The sequence below is a fragment of the Anopheles merus genome, chromosome 2R (assembly GCF_017562075.2).
Source record: "Anopheles merus strain MAF chromosome 2R, AmerM5.1, whole genome shotgun sequence".
Classification (NCBI taxonomy): Eukaryota; Metazoa; Arthropoda; class Insecta; order Diptera; family Culicidae; genus Anopheles; species Anopheles merus.
The window spans coordinates 23,348,493-23,367,122 of record NC_054082.1 but is presented as its reverse complement, the minus strand read 5'-3'; the positions used below and the strand labels follow the sequence as shown (position 1 = coordinate 23,367,122).

Below are 18,630 nucleotides of genomic sequence, written 5' to 3'. Positions count from 1 at the left end.
TCACAGCAAACCACATTGCACACCAATAGAAATAGCTACCATGTTCCAATCTCACCACTCTCGAGGCAAACAAACACAGCAAACAAAATTAATTTAGAGATACAAGCGCACCCTCACACTACGGTAAATAGTTACTACATTTCACCTCCTTTAACGTATACACGTAAAACGTGTACAAAGATTCGTCAAGTGCGGATTCGAAAATTGCTCCCAAACAACTGTCACCATTAAATTACTTTACCGACACCATTATCATCATCATCATGCTCTAGAGTACCCGTGGGCCCCTCTAAAATGCCTGTCAACCAAACTGGCGAGAAAACCTCGCGGGATCTGGTCTGCTCCCCAGCTGCTTGTGATACAATTTTAAGCACATTGTCATTGCTTAAAGAAAACGTTTGCTTCTCCTATATTTCTTGCGCGAAAAACGCGCGTGCCTACCCCATCCGCTGGTCGGGACCAGTTGAACCGATCATCATCTCATTGGTATGCAAATCAGATTTACGTGAAACGTGGGTTTCTTAAACTTGCTTCCGAACGCGGTGAAGGGTGGGGCAGCGCAAGCAACAGCGCACCAGCGACAGTGGACGCAGTGGGAAGAAGGCGCAGCAAACGTATCGAAGCCGAAAGGAATTAAAATTTCGTCCCGTTACGCTTTGCTTCCAAAATGGCGCAAAAAGCACGTGGGCGGCGGGCTGTACTTTTTCGCTTCTTTTGCTCCCGTGCACCCTCTCCTCCGGCCGTGCTGTACAGTAAATCCAGTATTAAATCAGGACCCATGTTTTTGAGCTGCTTGGTATGCGGGATGGTCTTGAATTAGTCACATTAGTGCCGCTTCCAGCCTCGGTTGCTCCCGGTGCGTTTTCAGCTCATTTCGTGTGCAGTGAGGTGAGATCGTGCCCGCGCCACGTGGCCATCGCCGGCGGGAGGTAACGATCGTCGTATGGAGACGACATTGCGAGCTGCGGATCTGCAATTGACACATTCCATTCGTTCCGTTTGCGTAAAAGAAAACCAGAGAGAGAGAGAAGAAAACCCACCATCGCATCAGCAGATTATCCGTTGCGGCGGGCGTACGTCATCGCATCCGATTGATTCCTTTCACTGCGCAAAACTTTGAGCAGAATATATACTATATTTGTAATCGTTTGCCTTGCCGGCTGCTGATGATGTAAAGCATTCGGCTATTAATGTATAAAGTCTTCCCCACTCACCGGCAGTGGCCGGATGATAGTAGTGATTCATGTTGTCGTTTCGTTGGACTATTTCTGGCCGCGGGGGAGGGCCCCCTCCCATCCACACTCTCGGGCCGAATGATGTGAACGGTTTTCATTCATAACTTTCAAAATCCTACGCACACCGTTCGACCGGGCACGCCGGATGATATGTACAAAGTCCCCGCCCTGCGTACGCTCCAAGCACGAGCGATTTTTCGGTGGAATACATGCGGGGGCGACCACAATCTTCAACAACATTTGCGCGTTGGGTGCCGCATCGGTAACATGGCCGATGAATGAAAAGCAATTCTAATTTTGGGACTGATAACGTCGGTGTCAATGTAAGTACTGCTGGGCGAACTGGGGATAGCAGCACAGCGCCGACAGGCACACGAGCAGACGAACGCGTGCGCAACCTCTCCGGGCAGGGTGCCTCTTACCGGTTGCTGCTGACAGCAAGCCGGTGGGCGTGAGTGAAGTTTCGCCCTGCATCGCCCCATACTTATCGGGCTGTCAAACCATTAGCATAACAGGATCGATTTGGTCCCGCCACTGCCTCATCACCGTGGCGATAAGCTGGTGAGGCTTTAAATTTAACAAAACACCTTACCGGTGGTGGGTTTCGATTTTGCCGCCAGCATTGAGCGGCGCGCGTGTGCAAACGATGATAATTCGAGTTTTAGCTGGAAATCAGAGCTGTCGATGCAAATCAGCTGGGATGGCGATGGTTTTTAATGAAGATATTTAAAATTAGACGGTGAAAACAGTGTTCTAAGAATAGCATTTACTCTATTTAAAGGTAAAAGCGTCATTGACGGTTTGTTGTTTTGCTGTTTTGCAATTGTACGAGACGTTTGTTGTTCAACTATTCACATGCTCTTGTCTGACGTATCATTTCAGTACGTTTTGTCCCAAAGAAGATCAAAATTATCATTCTTTCTCGTTACTATTCAGGCTGGAAAGTCTGTTGGGCAGGACGAGGATGATTGGTTTCTTGGAATACAATTGGCAGCTTTTGGTAGTGAAGGAAACGAAAGCATCTCGGCAACATGAAATGCGCAAAAAATAGTACAATATTAATCCAATGTATAATTCATGTAACTTTTTGAATTTTTGTGTAAAATTTTCAACCAACCCAATGCTCATCTTGAACTGTCATTAGCAACGTTTAACACTATCCGTCGATGGCAGCGCTTCTTTCGCTTGACCAATACTGCCAGAACAGTTCAACCGCGTGATACACTTCGCGTCCATGCATTCCTCTGATCCGTGAGGTAAGGGCTTAGAGGCACAAGTTTCCTGCAAAGCTTCAGACAAGCCCGCAACACTGCCGAGTGACAGAGCACCCCATCTGCTGCTTACCATCCCGGCTAGACCGGCAGGCTCAAGACCGGTCCGGCATTTCAGGCACATCACCATTCACCTGTCTCCGGCACGGCTTTCACAAATCTGACCCGAGCTGGTCGGGCTGGTAGGTCATTCGTAAAATTTAATTAGCTGCCTCAGATAGCACCGTGTGGCACCGTGACGAGCGCAGGATGTTTCAGCCCACCCAGAACCGGTGTCTCGCTGTCTCGGGCACACACAGAATCTTGTCCGTTTCTTCCGGGGTTTTGGTGCGACATGGCGGTGCGTCGGACGTGCGTAAGCGTGCAGCTGAGCAAAAGAAGCTACCGGAGCAAACAATTATGTGCCCTCCTGCGTCCCCTGCTCGTACCCGCTGAGCAGGGGTTGGTGCTTAAGGAAAATTGTCACCTTCGGTGCCCAGGCAACCCGGGCAAACAGTAAAGCGAAAGCTAATTGGTCCACTGGGCTGGTGGCTGGAGAGCATAGCGAAGTCCGTCTTTGAAGTTAAACTCGTTCAGCCAAACCGTACAAAGCACCATTCCGTCGGTCGGTCAGTTGAGCAAGGGCGTGCAAGGGCGAGCAGAAAGAGGCAGCCGCGCAAAAGATGCTTCAAATGGCTTAAGTCCTTGGAAGGCAGAAACATCATTTATTTCACATTTCCCACCCAGTATGCGTGCCCGGTCCTTATCGTACGGCTTGTCAAATTCAGGGAACCCGTTTTTACGCAACGATTGCAGTGAAAGGAGAAAAGCCAAAACGGCGGCACGTTGCGTTGCAGGAAGTGGAACAATGTTTTCATTCAGTTGTTGGTTTTCCCCTGGTCTCCTCCGGTTTGTGGTTCGCGGAACGTGGGGTATTTCTTTTGTTTTTTTTTTTCTTCTACCCGTTGTTGCTGCTATTTAAAGATTTTCACTTTCAGGCATGTAGAGTTCGCTGTCCAAAAAGGGGAAACTTCTCTTTGAAAGTAAGTCAACCTTTTGCTTCAACCCGATTTGGGGGAAGCACATTTTCTTTGAAATGCAGCTGTTTCCAGTGAAGTGTAGAATTTAATTAATTTCGTTTGCTTTAAAAACCAAGCAGTATCGAACGTAACAAATGGCTTTTGTTGTACCATAATTTAGTCATTTTCCAGATTTAGGTTCCATTCAGCTTTTACGTTTAAAAAATATCTAAATATTATAAGAGAATATAAAGATAAACGTTCAAACAATTGACTGAATAAATAAGGACGGTTCTTTTGTAGAGTTTTCTTCCTGTATGGATTGTGTTGTCTTAAAAGTGTTGTAAAACGATATTAATTATATGAATATGGGTAAGTATTGCTAGTTAATTTTGAAATTCATAATATTTAAGCCTCGTAAAGTTGTCAATGAAATAAATTGCTCAAGAAACCTAGTTATTATCGTTCAGCATATTCACCTGCTGTTGTCCATCCCAATTAAATCTCGCTTTTCATTGCGAGATTCAACAACAAACCAAAGTGTAAACGCTTCATTTTCATATCCATTATGGCCAATCATCGCCCCTGGATGCCAACTGCGACGGCAGCCAGGCGTGTCGCCGGGAACGCGATGGACAATAATTATTTACAATCATCTGCAGCGTTTGCCTCCCAATTTCACACCGGGACGTTCATTTCCGCCACATGTCACCGTCCGCTTCCGGAGCGGAACCACCTTGCCTTGCCACACCTCCGTCGATGAAATAAATCATCTTTTCGGAACGATTCATTTATAATGGAACGATAAAATAGACGGCCAGGCAAGGGCGGAAAGGTTGGCAAATGTTTTGTCAGTAGTTTTGTAATCTACCCGGTCCGCCGATGCAGAGTGCCGTCGAGTGCGGCAAGATTAGCGAGCGTAGGGTAGAGGGGTAGCAGGGCGTATGCGGCCGGAGGATGGATGAGTAGGAAAAAGGATCCATCCACCGGCCGGGTCCGCCCGTCCGCCAGCCGTTACATGACAGATGAATGACGCAGGCAAAAAGTCTCCACCAAGCGGCAGTTTCATTCATTATGCAGTCCCAAGCTTGAGTTTCCGTTGGGCTTGCCTCGGTACCGGTGGGGATACATTTTGAATATTCTAATCGTGACGTAAGGGGGAAGTGGGAGGTGGAGAGTAAGAGAGGCAGAGATCAGGGATAACGCAAAGTAATCGCTCGACACCGACGGCACCAGGGATCTGTCCTTTTCGCCCCCTTACTTTAGCGGTGAATAACTGCACAGCCCATATCAGTACCCGAATGTAAACAACCCAACGACCTCTCTCTCTTCTTCCAGAACGCTTGCGACACGCGTAGCTGATACCCAGCTGGCTGGATAGCTTCACACGCACTCACACAAACTCAATCAGCACAAAACAGCAAACGGTTCAACTGTGGATGGATGATTCATTTATGGACTCAGGTAAGCTGAGGAATGGTTTCGCTATCTAGAAAGCCTAGCTGGCCACTCACTCACACAGACACGCACACGAACAGACGGCCACGCACGAACACACACATACACACACTAATCATACCTGTTTGTGTACTAGAATCGAAAAACGTACTCGTGGTTTCCACCGTCATCGTGCCGATGGTGCCGTCGATTATCTGTGCGCTCGAATCACGCCTGCCACGGTAGCTGTGTGTGGAACACCGAAAACGAAAGCAACCCGACGGTAGTGAGAATAGAGTGTGTGTGAGAGTGAGAGAAAGAGAGCGACAGAGAGCGAGAAAGCCGCGGATCAAGCTTTCGCTCTCGCAGCCCTGTGGCTGCGTACTTACCGGCTGGTGTCATCGCTTTGCGAGCTTTGGCGGCGAAAGTTGCGGCAGCGTATCATCTCCTCGGTCGTGCTTTGGCGGCGAAAGCCACGCGCAATCAGGATCTCCTCGGTCGTCGACTGCCGACGGATGGAGGGCCGGGCCGTGCTTTCGGTCGGTGGGGGCGGACGGGCGCAAGGACTTGCATCCCTGTGGGCGACATCGAAGGAGGCAAGCATCGAAAGCTTCAGCAAATGGAAAGCTTTTTGCAAATGGAGGGCGGCTGCTGAAAGCTCTTACCTTGAGGAACAGCAGCTGGAGGAATCGGGCGAGCGGGGCTGCCGGGCGGCTGAGGATGATTGTCGGCGAAGGCGGCGGCTGCGTCGTGGGCTTCCCTCCCGCTCGTGGCTCCGGTCCGGCGACAGATGGGAGCGCGAATCACGGCGCCCTCTGCCGGTGGGGAAAGAAAACAGGTTAGTAGTACATTCGGAAATATTCAGTGAAAATCGTCGATGTGATCGAGGAATATGATCATGTTTACTAACATGATTGCTCTAACCAATAATATGATATTAGCTGGCATCGCGAAAGTAATGGTTTAAAATTTACAGTCGTTAAAAATTAACCAGAGTTGTTAAATATTGCTAGAATTTCGGCATTGCGAACGCATTGAGTTCATTTGTTAATTGTAACGACTGGTGATAAGCCGTCGTTAAGCAAACGACTGTCAAGAACGTATGCGAAACAAACTTACAGTCGTTGAATTATACTGCTCGATTTTTTCCCCGTGTTTGGCTATATGCGATATCGAGCAGTCGTTAACTGTTTGGACAGGAATGAACAACAAATGCATTTGGTTAAACCAAAATGAACTTTAAACAACTTTTCATTTATTCGCAATGCCGGCTATTGGTTGGCAATGATTGTAACTAATTTTGATTAATTTTCAACTGCATGTATAAGATTCGCATGATCATTAATGAATAAATGACAAAAAAAATTAGCCAATCAAATTTGAGAAAGTTAATGTTATTTTTCTGTATCGTATTCTAATTAGCATTTTTTAACACATAAATTTTAGCTATAAATATCTATTTATGGAGCCTTTCACGATTCTAGTCAGCTTTTTGTATGGAGTTTGACAGTTGGAGGCTGAAATCATGTAAACACATAAAACTAGCCTGCGATTTTCAATCTAGATTATTTTAGCCTCAAAGTTATAACTAGATTCGAGTACCTGCTCGAAAACATGGCAAAACAATTATCATGGTGTTTTCATTTATCACAAGGTGCATTAAAGAGATCAGGTGGTGGAATCTAGAATCAATGTTTATGTAGACCAGGTGGTCTCTATGCATGTTTTTTATAACCAAATTCGAATATCACTTTTTAACGGGACGTTCACCCGTTACTTTTGCTCAAACTTTGTGGTAACTTTGTGGTAACTTGTCCAATACACAAAACACTCTTAAAATCTTCATTCAGAAGCAGAAGCGATAAAAATTAGCCTTTTAAATACATACACCTTGGGATAAGCCCACCTGTGTATTATACCCACTTTGATAACTGATCGAAAACTGCTATACAATGCAAACAGCTGACAGGCTGTGATTTCAGCCTACCAACTTAAAATGGAAAGGGCCCCTATATTGAAGAATTCAACGCCTTTATCTTTAAAAATGGAAAATAGAATTTAAATTCCATAATAAAGCTTCTACCGAGCACTTCACTCACCTAGAAGCACTATCCGGACTGAGACTGTCCCTCCGGGCCTGCCGTTCCGGCCCTTCACCGTCCGGGCTGAGCGCTGGCTGTGAGCTTCGGCGACTCCAGCCTCCCGGCGGCAAGCACGACTCGTCGTAAGCGGTTGCCTGCAAAGCGAAATAAAGTTACCTCATCGTTCATTCGACAAGGAACATCCGAATCTGCATTTTCGCACTCACCTGCCGCTGCAACTTAGAGAGCCGTTGGGCCCGCTCGGGACTGACGCGCGAGTCCCTGCGCGTCATTTTCGTCCCACACTGTGTGGTCGAATCGCGGCGTCCTTTCTGCGCGGTCGGACTGGTGGCGGGCGGTGTGACCGAGCTGGTGATGATGGTGGGCGGTGGCAGCGCCTGGCAGGCACTGTCCACGTGAGCGACTGCCACAAACAGTGGGCCCGAATCGGACGCAGTCGAGCTGGTGGAAGGTCGCTGTTCCTGCCGGAAGTTGGGCATTTCCGCGACCACGAGCGAATCTTTGCGCTTCCGCTGCGTTCCAACCACCTTCGGTGGTGGTGGGGGTGGGGTGGCCGTTCCTCCGATCGTACTGTCGCGGCGGGACGATCGATCGCGGCTAGAGTCGTTCGAGTTGCGTCGCGAACCCTGCAAGAATCGATCGACAAACGTGTATTAGCGTATTAGCTGTTAGAATGCAAATCGATGTCACTCGTACTTACATTTCGATAATTGTCCGTCGAGTAGATGTATTCATCACGATCTCGTTCGCGCTCCCGTTCCCGTTCGCGCTCTCGCTCGCGCTCGCGCTCCTTCTCGCGCTCGCGCTCCCACTCTCGCTCCTTGCGGAAGTCGGACACGTGCGAGTCGCGCCGGTAGGACCAGCTCTTCACGCCCGAGTCCGCGCTCGACTCGCGGCGCTTGCGCAGCGGCGGAGCGTGGCCCGAATTGTTCTGATTGTTGTACGATTCGCCCGTCGTCGCCTTGTTCCAGGGCAGGCTGCGCGCGAGATCGGCGAGCGTCTCGCGACGGTTCAGCGGGGCTTTCTGGCGTTTCGAGCCACCGCCGCTCCATTCGCGCAGGATGTCGGTTAGCTGCGCGAGTGAGCTCCGGCGACGTCGCTGAGCTCCTGTGTCGGGAAGTGGTGAAACATTTATACAATGCTGCTTTTCTACCGAAGAATTGTCTATTGTGAATCACTTACCTGGCGGTGGTGAGGTACTAGGAGGTGAAGCGCCGGATATCTGTGCCGCCGAATCGCGACGTCCTCCGAGGCGCTGGCGAATGGTGGACTCTTCGACCTGCAGGCGAAAGGGGAACGAAAACAGTCAGTCACAGTCACATGACGTCACGTGAGTTTAGCTTCAGCGCCTACTTACCTGCTCGCGGACCAGATCGTCCCAACCGTTTCCACCCTGCCATACCAGTCCCACCTGGTGAGACATGATAGGCAGGTTGCAGACAAAGCAGATCGCCGTCATGGTCCTGATGCAAGGCGCCGCCGCAGAACCGGGTTGAAAGAATGGGCGATAAAACCAGAGAAACATAAAGAAATGGATTATTTTTTCCACACGCTCTGCTAGGCCTGCTCTGCTTAAAGGTATGCAAAAGTGTGAACGAATTTGCAGCAACTCATCTAAGATGTGTCAAACACAGGCATGCGCTATTTGTGTTTCGAACTGAACTTGTCAAACTGGCAAAGTGCAGGTGTGATGAGTGTGTTTTTTTTTTTGTTATATGTTGGCACAATTTAGCGTTATGCCTTCGGCAATGCGTCTCAACTGGCACAAACGACAACACGGACAACTCACGTAACAGCGTATAGCAGAAAAGAAAAAGCTGAATTAAGCATTTCAAAAATGTAAATAAATCATAACAGATGACCTAATTGTATATCTTCCGTAGTGAGTTTCAGGTATAATAGCGTCTAGGTTTTTACAAGTAACATTTTGTAAAAAGTAGGTTTTTTTTAAACAATACATAATTCAATTACAGTATTGATTGATCGGTGTAATCCTTTAGATATTGTAAAAAATGCAATAGTGAAAGATGGACAATTATTAATTTAAAAATTAATGAATGGTGAAAAGTGTTGAAATCATCATAACAGCAGAAAGCATCGAATCGAACCGCGTCTAGGTGCGTGCATATCATGAAACAATATGCACATAAAATGAACATAAGGATGACATAAAATCAATATTCTAGGAAAAATAGATCAAACTTAACGGAGTAACGTAATTAGTAAGAAATTTAAAATATAACAAACAATTTTTTTTTATGAAACGAGTAAAATCATTAAGCATTATTATTTCCATACAAACAAACAAAGACAGAACATAAGCACAAAACGCATTCCGAGCAAGAAAAGCATGTGGATAGTTCAAGCAGCAGAGCAAACGAAGAGTGTAGAGAGAGAGAGAGGGCAATTACCCACGACGAACAGGTTGTGAAAGAAAAGGTCGTAAAACGACAACCCGAAGCATGAAACAATGGCAAATATTCTTTGCATAAACGTAAGTTAGAAGATATTCTGCACTGAAAAAATAAGGATAGAGCAAAAAAAGAGAAGGAAAGCGCGAGAGTAATGCAACGCAGAAGCTATAGAGATAGGAAAAGACGGGCGCATCACAGCAGTAGAACAAGAACGTGAACGTGTAAACACGACCGTGCGGCTTGCAGTGTGTGGCGGTGTTTAAACCGGGCAACGGAAATGCATAAATGGGAACGCAAAATTCGTAAAACAAATCGAACGGGTAGAAACGAAAAAAAAAACACCTGTAATGGCGCAGTTTTGCCATGGCTCATATCTACGGCCTATACTGGAGGATGAGAAAGCTGTGGGGGGCTTTTTGTGTGGTGGTTTGTTCAGGGCTGGTTCAGATTAGGTCGAAGCCGGAGGTCGTGGTGGATGGTGGTACTGGTGTGGCTGTTCAGTGCAATCTTGGTACTGTCGATCGAATTAAAGGGCGCTGCTCTGGGAATTTAGCCTACAGGACGCTATGCCTTGCGTTGCGAAGGTTCTCTCGGAGTGAATGGTGATCCGTCAGCCCACAAATAACGTTTATTTTCTGTTATTTGTTTGTTGTTACGTTCTTGTGCGTAATTACCACGGAGGGAAAAGGAATCGGTACCAGGGGCTACGCGAACGATCAAAAACGTTGGTAGTTCTTGTTTCAACACTTGTGCTAGTGAGCAAAGAAACAGTGAAAGGGAGCACTGCGACACGGGCACACAAGGGAGGATGCTGGCAGTGTGTTGTTTGACAAGTTACCGAATTTGCATCGAACTAGCAGCTCTTGAATACGCCGATGCTGGGGTGAGTTTATTTGTGTGATCCGAATTGCGATGCACTTTCTTGTTTTGGGTAAAGCCGATTGTGGGTTTGTGGTGTGTGGTGTAGGTTCTGCCGAAACTTTATCCGAAACGACACCAATCAGATTGATATTTGTTTTTTGTTTTGTTTCTCTCTCTCTCCTTTCTATTATTTTTTACCACCACCGACTACTGCCAATCTCATAGCTGAAAGTACAGAGAAATGTGTCGATTGATGATTGATTTGCTTTGATGCGCTGTGTATGAGATAGAATAATTGAAAAAAGGAAAAAAAAACAGTGTAATTGAAATGGTAAAGGGTAGCGTAAGGGGAAGGGGAGGGTTACATATCATTATCAGTATTGGATGAAACAGTGATGTAGGTTGAAGTGTTGCTTAATGTAGATCTATGCCCGTGTATGATGCATGTAACGCAATGTAGGATGTTTTATCAGAAGCGAATATTAAACAAAGTTTGTAAAAAACTTGCCAATAAAAACCCCGAGATAAAATAATAGTTTTTGCACATTAATTCCTCTCCCTTGTAAGTTCAGTAAGTAAAACAAAAATATCTGCAAACCAGCTCACAGCACAAAACCCACTACCCGCTTCGTTCCGGAGCGCAATGTGCATCGATAAAGTATGTTAATTAAATATTTGCTAATATACCTGCAGCGTACATGGTGGCTTTGTGGCTTTTGAATGTGTGATAGGCAGGGGGGAGAGGGGGGGGTAAGTATCTGGCGTGAGAGCTAACTACCGTGTACCCGTGGTATGCAAACCCCTGATCATATAACCGATGTAAAATTCAATGAAAAAACAAATTGAAATTCTCAATTACAAAGAAAAAAACCCCTTTCCCTTCAACACCCTTCCACCGCCCGGGTACTGCAAAATGCAGTAACGCACAGGTAATTCTATCGATACTTTTTAAAAATCGTTTGCAATACCGATCATTCCCGGAAAGCGGTACGGCCAATCACAAAGGTTCACCGAAGCGGTTGGCATGAAACGAATTATGTTACCGTTGAATTTACATTCCAGAATGTCAGTGGCAGCAGTCGGTTGCTGATAGCAATACGCGCACACAACCCTACCTTTGATCGCATTGTGCCCATTCCCACACGCAACCCCGGTGCAATGAAGTATGAAAATTAACAAGTGAAGCAATTAAATGCTTGTCATGCGCTGTGATTGCCACAAAAAAAAATAACAATAACACATACGCTGCAAACGCTTGCAGGAGCACAACCATCACGCACACAAAACATGTGAGCATTAGAATAGTTTTGGCGATTTTTTTGTAGATATAAGAGCTTATCTATCTCATAATGCTTTCTAACGCTATTCATAATAGTTTTCTGGTATATACGGTTCATTTGTTGAATGTATGACATAAATTAAAATGATCGGACATTACTCACAAAATCTAAATAACTGATTTCTCGATTCTTCTTCTTCTTGTTTGGCACAACAACCGCTGTCGGTCAAGGCCTGCTTGAACCCACTAGTGAAGTGAGCTTGGCTTTCAGTGACTTATTGTTACCATAGCAGGATAGTCAGTCCTACGTACGGGGGCACGGTCTATTCGGGGCTTGAACCCATGACGGGCGTGTTGTTAAGTCGTACGAGGTGACGACTGTACCACCAGACCGGCCCAAGTCTCGATTATTACTCAAATAATATTCTCAAATTAGAATCTACCTATAATTAGGTTTTTGGCATTCTTAGCAATGTGCCATTTTAGAATGAGCCTTCCTTGCATTGTATGGTTAATAACTGTGTTCTTTATGGAAGGAAGGAACAATCAGTAGCTACACCACCACCAGCTAACAGTGTAATCGGTACCAGCCCCACGCATCTTACGAACCGTTCCGTCCATCAGATCACGGGACCGTTTACAAACCTTTTTTTTGCCGGAACTGAAAAGTCACCTACTGCACTGTCACCGCTTTACTGCAGCTAGCGCGAGCGTTTTATGAACTCGCCATAAATCCCTACAATGAACCGAGAACAATGTGATCAAGCATCCGCAACGGCAACTAGTGATGGGTGGATGAAAAATTTCTTCGAAGCCGAGAAGCATTCTCATTTATTCCGCTCACGGCGGGACGCCAGGCGACCTGATTTTCCGGTTCGTTTCTGTCACCGCATCGATCGGTCGGACAGGATGGGTGCGGGCGATAAGCCGTGGCGTTTAGTTTTTTTTATTTTGTTTTGTTCTCCCTCAACCCTCGGTTTCGTTTGTAGTTTGGCTTTCTCTTTGTGTTATTTCACTTCCTGCTATCGTCACGCTGTGATTTAATCATCGGCTTATGAGTGATTCCACCACCAAACATGGTGCTGGGCAGCTGAAGGTGTGGTGTGAAAAGTTTCACCAGCAAATGACGCACGATATTTTTAGGAATTACAAAGTGATGCTTTTAGCGTTTCAGCGTCATCATATTTGAGGGAGTAATTAAATAATGAAGATAAAGCGGCAGGTTGGGGGTTTAAATCCGATGAAATGAACTTCAATATTTAGTTTATACAATGGAGAGCATAAGTTTGAATATGACAAGATTTGCTCTTTTTACGAGTAGACCACAACAATGTAATAAAAATGCTCACTCAAATTGCTGCTAATTTTACAAAGGAAATCATTTGCAAATCAGCTAACAATTTGACTGAGAACGCATCCACAAAAGACTTCATTCCAAAATGGAAACCCACAACTTTGACTCTTTGCAATACAAGCATTCTCCTTCTGGTTTAATTATCTGCTTCAGAGAACTGGAATGTACTGCAAAACAAGTACATCTCCGCAATGCAATAAACACACAACCCAGCAAGATACAATTCTGGCCATCTTCTTTCATTGTTTTTTCAGTTCGCTTGAAAATAAAGCACCCATTGAAAGCCTGCTGGAATAAGGCAACATGAGGCCAATTAAAAATGTCACCCAATGCTGTACTTGCTATCACGCCGCTCCATCCGGCAATCGTTCTGTATCGAGGCCACTCACCCATGCATCCCCGAGGAGAGTTTTCACCCATATTCACATGACTATACAGTGTGGCTGTGACTAGAGATGGATTGTATGGCAGAAGGAATCCCACGGCTACAGATACATCACAATAGAACACCTGAGCGTTCACAATTCACAGGGGTTTTATGCTGTTGTGGAGGCATTCTTTTGTGCAGTGCCTTCGCCATTCCCTTTTCTGTCTTGCCCTAACTGGGCTGCTCTTAGGAACTCATTTACATCGCTCGATTTCTGCGCACTGATCAGTTTCCATCCAGTTAGCTTCGGCATCAGACCATGAACAGATGGGTGGCACCGCTACCATTAATCCAGTTACTGTAATGCAATGCAATATGCTGCCAGGCTGGACATACCAGCAAAGTCCCGCTCCATCCGTTTGGGAACGGAAATTGTCAATAATCTATTTTTAGCATGGGTAACATTCATCTTTTCCATCCACCCATGGAACCGTTTCTACCTGGTTGCAATACTTTGTTTTTTTTTTTTGCTTGGGTAATTCATTCCATGACACATTTGGTTGAGGAAGATGAATGGGATGAAGGTTTAGTCGGGTGGCTGCCACCGACTAGCCGACCATGGATGTGTGCCTGTTGCGGGAACAGTATAAACCCTTTCAGCATCTAACTACACACTGATGGCAGACGAACCGATTGTTGACCACTGTACTGAAGGGTAATCAAAAGGACCAGGTGGGTGTCACACGTCTGTTAAATCATTGTGTCAGGGTAGTTAGTGTTATTGAAGACAAGTTCACGCAGACGCTTGCACAAAAATAATTGTAACCCATGATGAGTGTGGTGCTGAGCTCGATGAAACCCGATGCATTCGGTGGTTCGTAGTACAGAATTTTTGTAGTTTAAGCTTAAAAGATTTTTCGGGTGAGTTGTATTTTTTGTCATTAATTTACAATTTCCATTAATTTTAATCTTTTGTTGATGGGTGCGGTACTATTTAATATACTAAATTTTTGAAACATTTAAAATTGGTAGTCTTCAATATTGATGTCACTATCACTTCCCGTTTTATTGTTATCATATATACTCCATACGTTCTTCAGATATTGCCTGTCAGATATTTTTATAACCAATTTTGAACATCACTTTTTGACAAACGAGTGAAAACTTTTGCTCCAACGAGCTTTCTGGAGGCTTGACGAATACTCAAAACACTCTTAAAATCATCATTCAGAAGTAGAAGCGATAAAAATCAGCCTTTTAAATTAATACACCTTGGGATCAGCCCCCCTGTATATTATACTCACATAGATAGCTGCTTGAAAACTGCTATACAAAGAAAACAGCTGACAGGCTGAAATTTCAGCCTGCGAACTTCAAACGAAAAGGGCCCCAATGTTGGTAATGCTACTGTAGGAAATCTAGGTGAAACAATTAGTTGGCCTACTAGTTGCAGGCAAGTTCCTTGCTTGCCTGTAATCATGTGTTGCTATAAGATTTTTAGGAGATGACAATTTTAGAAGCACTGTAAATGGTTTTATTAGATTTAAAACCCTGCTCGTCTACTGGACAGTATAAAAAGGGCATTATTTGCCGTCTAAAATAGACGGAATATTCCTTACAATAAATTAGGACTTTTTATAGTGTTTCCAATTTCATAACGAAAAGGAGTAATGGGATGGAAGTTTCAAAATTGCACCATACAGGAAAAATGCGAAAAGTCTGTTAAATGTTTGGACTTACTGTTTCATATCTTTTATTTGGAATATTGTAGTATGATCATAACTTATCGGAAGATAAATAGTTTTCAAGAAGCTGATCAAACTTTAATTCAGTTGTAAAACTTGGTCATAGCAAATCCTACTCTGCAAGCATCAACAATTTCAGTTTTTAACAACCAAGCTACGTAATGTTATTGTGGAAACAGTGAATGATTTTGGTCGACAATTTGCCAAAAACCCACCCACATTTTCTGCCGAAAGTATCATTTGACTTAATTTGTCTGTTAAATGCGCTGTGCTGCCCGCTGCCCACTGGAAGGTTTGATACTTTATTGTTTTCTCCCTAACCACCGAGCACAAATCATCAATCAGTCTTTCAATTATCCATCGGACCTACCTGGAGGGGTAAAAAAAACAACAACATACAAAAGCATACTCCCTTAACGGTTCGAGCGCAACCGTTCGCCGCAACCGTGCAACAACACTGATTGAATAATGATGAACAGTTCCCAGAATCGGAAGGATGGCTTGCCAAAAGCTCCCTGGAGCGTCCGAAAGTGGGCCCAAATATATCTTCCACCAGAAGGGAGCTTGCTACCCCTGGGGCAGTGATCGAGAAATGCGTAAGCAGTAATGGAGGAATTTTCTTGCTACCAGAGAGAAAATGCCTTCAGCTGCACCGTACCGGGAGAAAGCATTCTTTCGACGCATTCCTTCGCTTTGCGTGTTTCGGGCCGGCCCCGTAAGCCCGATTTCGGCACGAAAGGAATGTTGTTTTACCTTTCGCGCTGGGAGTCGGCAGTGGTTCTGGTGTGCCCCGTTCCGCTCGCCGCGACTAGAACCCATGAGCGTACCGATCATGGGCGGAGGATTCCAATCGATTGCTAGCCCAAGCACGAACAACGAAATCAAGATGGATTGTTGTTTTGTTTCGCCGTGCTAGGGGCTCGAGAAATTCTCTATGCTGGCCCTGTACCGGTGATGCTTTGGGGTATGATTGGCTCACTAGGGGCAAAAATCTCAAACCCAATGGCACAGGACGATGGTGTGTGAGTAAGTTTACAACGCAATACGTGTAGAGTTGGGTCGGAAATTGCTTTATCTATCTGACCGAATGCAACCGGATGATGAATTCGAGCTGGCAGCTTTCACTAAAGCAGCCGTGTGCCCATCCACATCGTTGCAGAAGTTTGCTCTGAGAGAAACCATTCAGTGAAAACCACAACTCCAACGCACGTGGCCGAGAAAAGCGTGCGAGAGTAGACGTCCAAAGCACTTCTAATTAATTATTTCATCTGCTGTCGATCTGATTTCAATTTTCTTTAGCACTGAGCAGGATGACCATCTGGAAGCGACCTTCCGAGCGACCTACCGATTGGGGCACTTTCCCGGGAAGCAAACGGAGATCCAATCAACAGGTATGATGAGATGGACTATTAATAAAGATGGTGTGTCTTCCCGGGGTGCGGCACACGCCCAATAGAAATACGGCCAAGTGGTTGTTAGGCTTCAATTCATCGAACCAAGCCGTACGGACCAGACCAAGGCTTATGGTAAAACGGACCCGGGCGAGCATTGATTTGTGCAGGCAGAACGGAGCACACTTCACTTCTTTGTCCGATGGTTTACCGCTCGGGCTGTGATAAAGAAACGCACGCTCAAGGGTATTCCGGTTCTGGTATCCTTTCGACCATAAACCCACCAGACCGACCGAACAAAGGGAATTCGTGGTAGCTGGAGAGCATCATCAAACAGTTTTGCTATTAATTATTAGCTCCGTGCTTCATCTTGCCCTGGACCCCCGAGGTCGTGGTGGGCTGAAGTGATAATGAAATGTCCTTCGGGTGGTTCCCGAAGCACCAATCGATTGGCGCTCGCTGGTGGGAAAGTTGTTTAATTGCGTCCTGCAATTCTAGCTGGTGCGCTAGTCGAAAGCTAATCTGGATTACAAATCGTTCAGCAGGGATGTATGCAAATGGCGGGAGATGAACGGTACGCCCACGGGACCGGCTGGTGCAGCACTGCGAGCACTTTGGTGCTAGGCGTTTGGTTAATTTCAGATTACATCTGCACGGCAGCATTTCCGATGCAGGCCAGAGGTAAGAAGGGTGATAATTGTGTACAAAACGCTGGAATTTGCAATACTACCCGCCGACGAGGCGGCAAAGAATGCGGTACAAGCGGAAGCTGACCCGTAATGTGGCCACGCACAGTTAATGGCATTGCAGCCGTTGCAAATGGACTTACGATCGTTGATGGTATCCTTTACGATGCGTTGCTTTTAATCGGATTAAAATTAGGCAACCTCAATGCGAATTGGGCTGAAAAATGGAGAGTACATTCTGATGGATAATAGTTTGTTGGTTATACATTTCAATCTTGCTCCATGAAGCGGCTTAATAAAGGCGTGGCATGAGGATAGCGTTTCGTACTTCAGCTACTTAGCCCCATCGCTGTATTGTCTAGAAACAGTGCACGGATAAGCTCTCATTTGTGAAAACAAAATTCATAATTGCTAAGAGTAGAAGCTGTTGAATTTGGCACAAATGGAAACGAGGAAAAAGTACCGATGCATAATCTATTGTAGTTGATTTGAATGGATTTTGATTTTCCTTTCATTGCACTGATGTGCTTTCAGGTTTAGCACAGGGTTTCAATGCATCACTGTTACGGTATAATTTGACTTTAAATCTAGACTAATATTCGTTTGGCTGAATCAAACAATTTAGAAAGCTTTAAAAGGCTGCTTACTTCGATTGACAGTTGTGTCAAATTGTTTTGACATTTTCAATATTGTTAGCAATACGGTCTGTTTGAACCGTTTCTCCTGTATTATAAAAATATATATTTTCATTCACAAGCAATTCATTGTAGCTGTGCAAAGGCAATAATTTGTGCAATAGTATTGGTGATAACGTCTTGCGTTAAATACGCCAAGTGCTTCTTTTGTTTGAGTAAATTTGCCATCATCTGTTCAAATACCGCAAATTGTTACTCACGTACCACTCAGCATTCCACTTCACGGCTGACCGTTTGGCAAACTCAACATTCTTGCCATGGAAGAAAATAATCAACTAGATGAGGCGCACAGCAATATGCTTCATTTTGGTGGGATCCACGTTAACTACTTTTCCGTTAAAAAACGAAATTCTACAAAAAAAACGCCTCTTCCCAGTTTACCTGCCACAAAAACGTTCCCAACATATTGTCATTCTCTTGATCGTGCGGAACAAACCGAGAAAGGTCGATGGCAGGATTTAAAGCATAAAAACAACAACAACAAAATAGTGCACACTGCGCTCCGAGCTTTTGGTGTAAGCTTTCCATACACTGGCTTTTCCTAGACCATATTTGCGCCCGTGCTGCAGCTAGAACCGTGTAGCTCTTTATGCTCCTAGGGCAGCCAGTTTTTCGTTCACTTGCCGGGAAATTCATTTGCTTCACACGCTTACACGTCACTGCGAAAATGAAAGCATTTTGTTGTCTTTCGAAGGAACGAACAAAACAAAAAATATTAATGCACAACCCACGGACAAGCGACGGTAAACGTCACTCCTGTTTGCACGAGTGTCGCCTTGACGTCACTCATGAATT

The 18,630-nt window shown here is 45.2% G+C and overlaps 1 protein-coding gene across 8 annotated transcripts in view; it reads right to left on the bottom strand.

The window, feature by feature from the left end:
* The window catches only part of LOC121603549, a 161,407-nt gene that overhangs the window by 96,572 nt on the left and 46,205 nt on the right, over positions 1–18,630 (bottom strand). For 4 of the 8 annotated variants that reach the window (XM_041932418.1, XM_041932421.1, XM_041932419.1 and 1 more), the window contains 8 exons: positions 8,401–8,506; positions 8,226–8,322; positions 7,744–8,150; positions 7,250–7,669; positions 7,041–7,177; positions 5,607–5,756; positions 5,331–5,516; positions 5,114–5,187 (listed from right to left, as the gene is read on the bottom strand). In XM_041932418.1, coding sequence (XP_041788352.1) covers positions 5,114–5,187; positions 5,331–5,516; positions 5,607–5,756; positions 7,041–7,177; positions 7,250–7,669; positions 7,744–8,150; positions 8,226–8,322; positions 8,401–8,506 — 1,577 coding nt within the window. Of the gene's footprint in view, positions 1–5,083; positions 5,188–5,330; positions 5,517–5,606; positions 5,757–7,040; positions 7,178–7,249; positions 7,670–7,743; positions 8,151–8,225; positions 8,323–8,400; positions 8,507–9,799; positions 10,544–18,630 lie in introns of all 8 variants that reach the window. The other 4 variants (XM_041932415.1, XM_041932416.1, XM_041932422.1 and 1 more) reach the window with 3 other exon arrangements.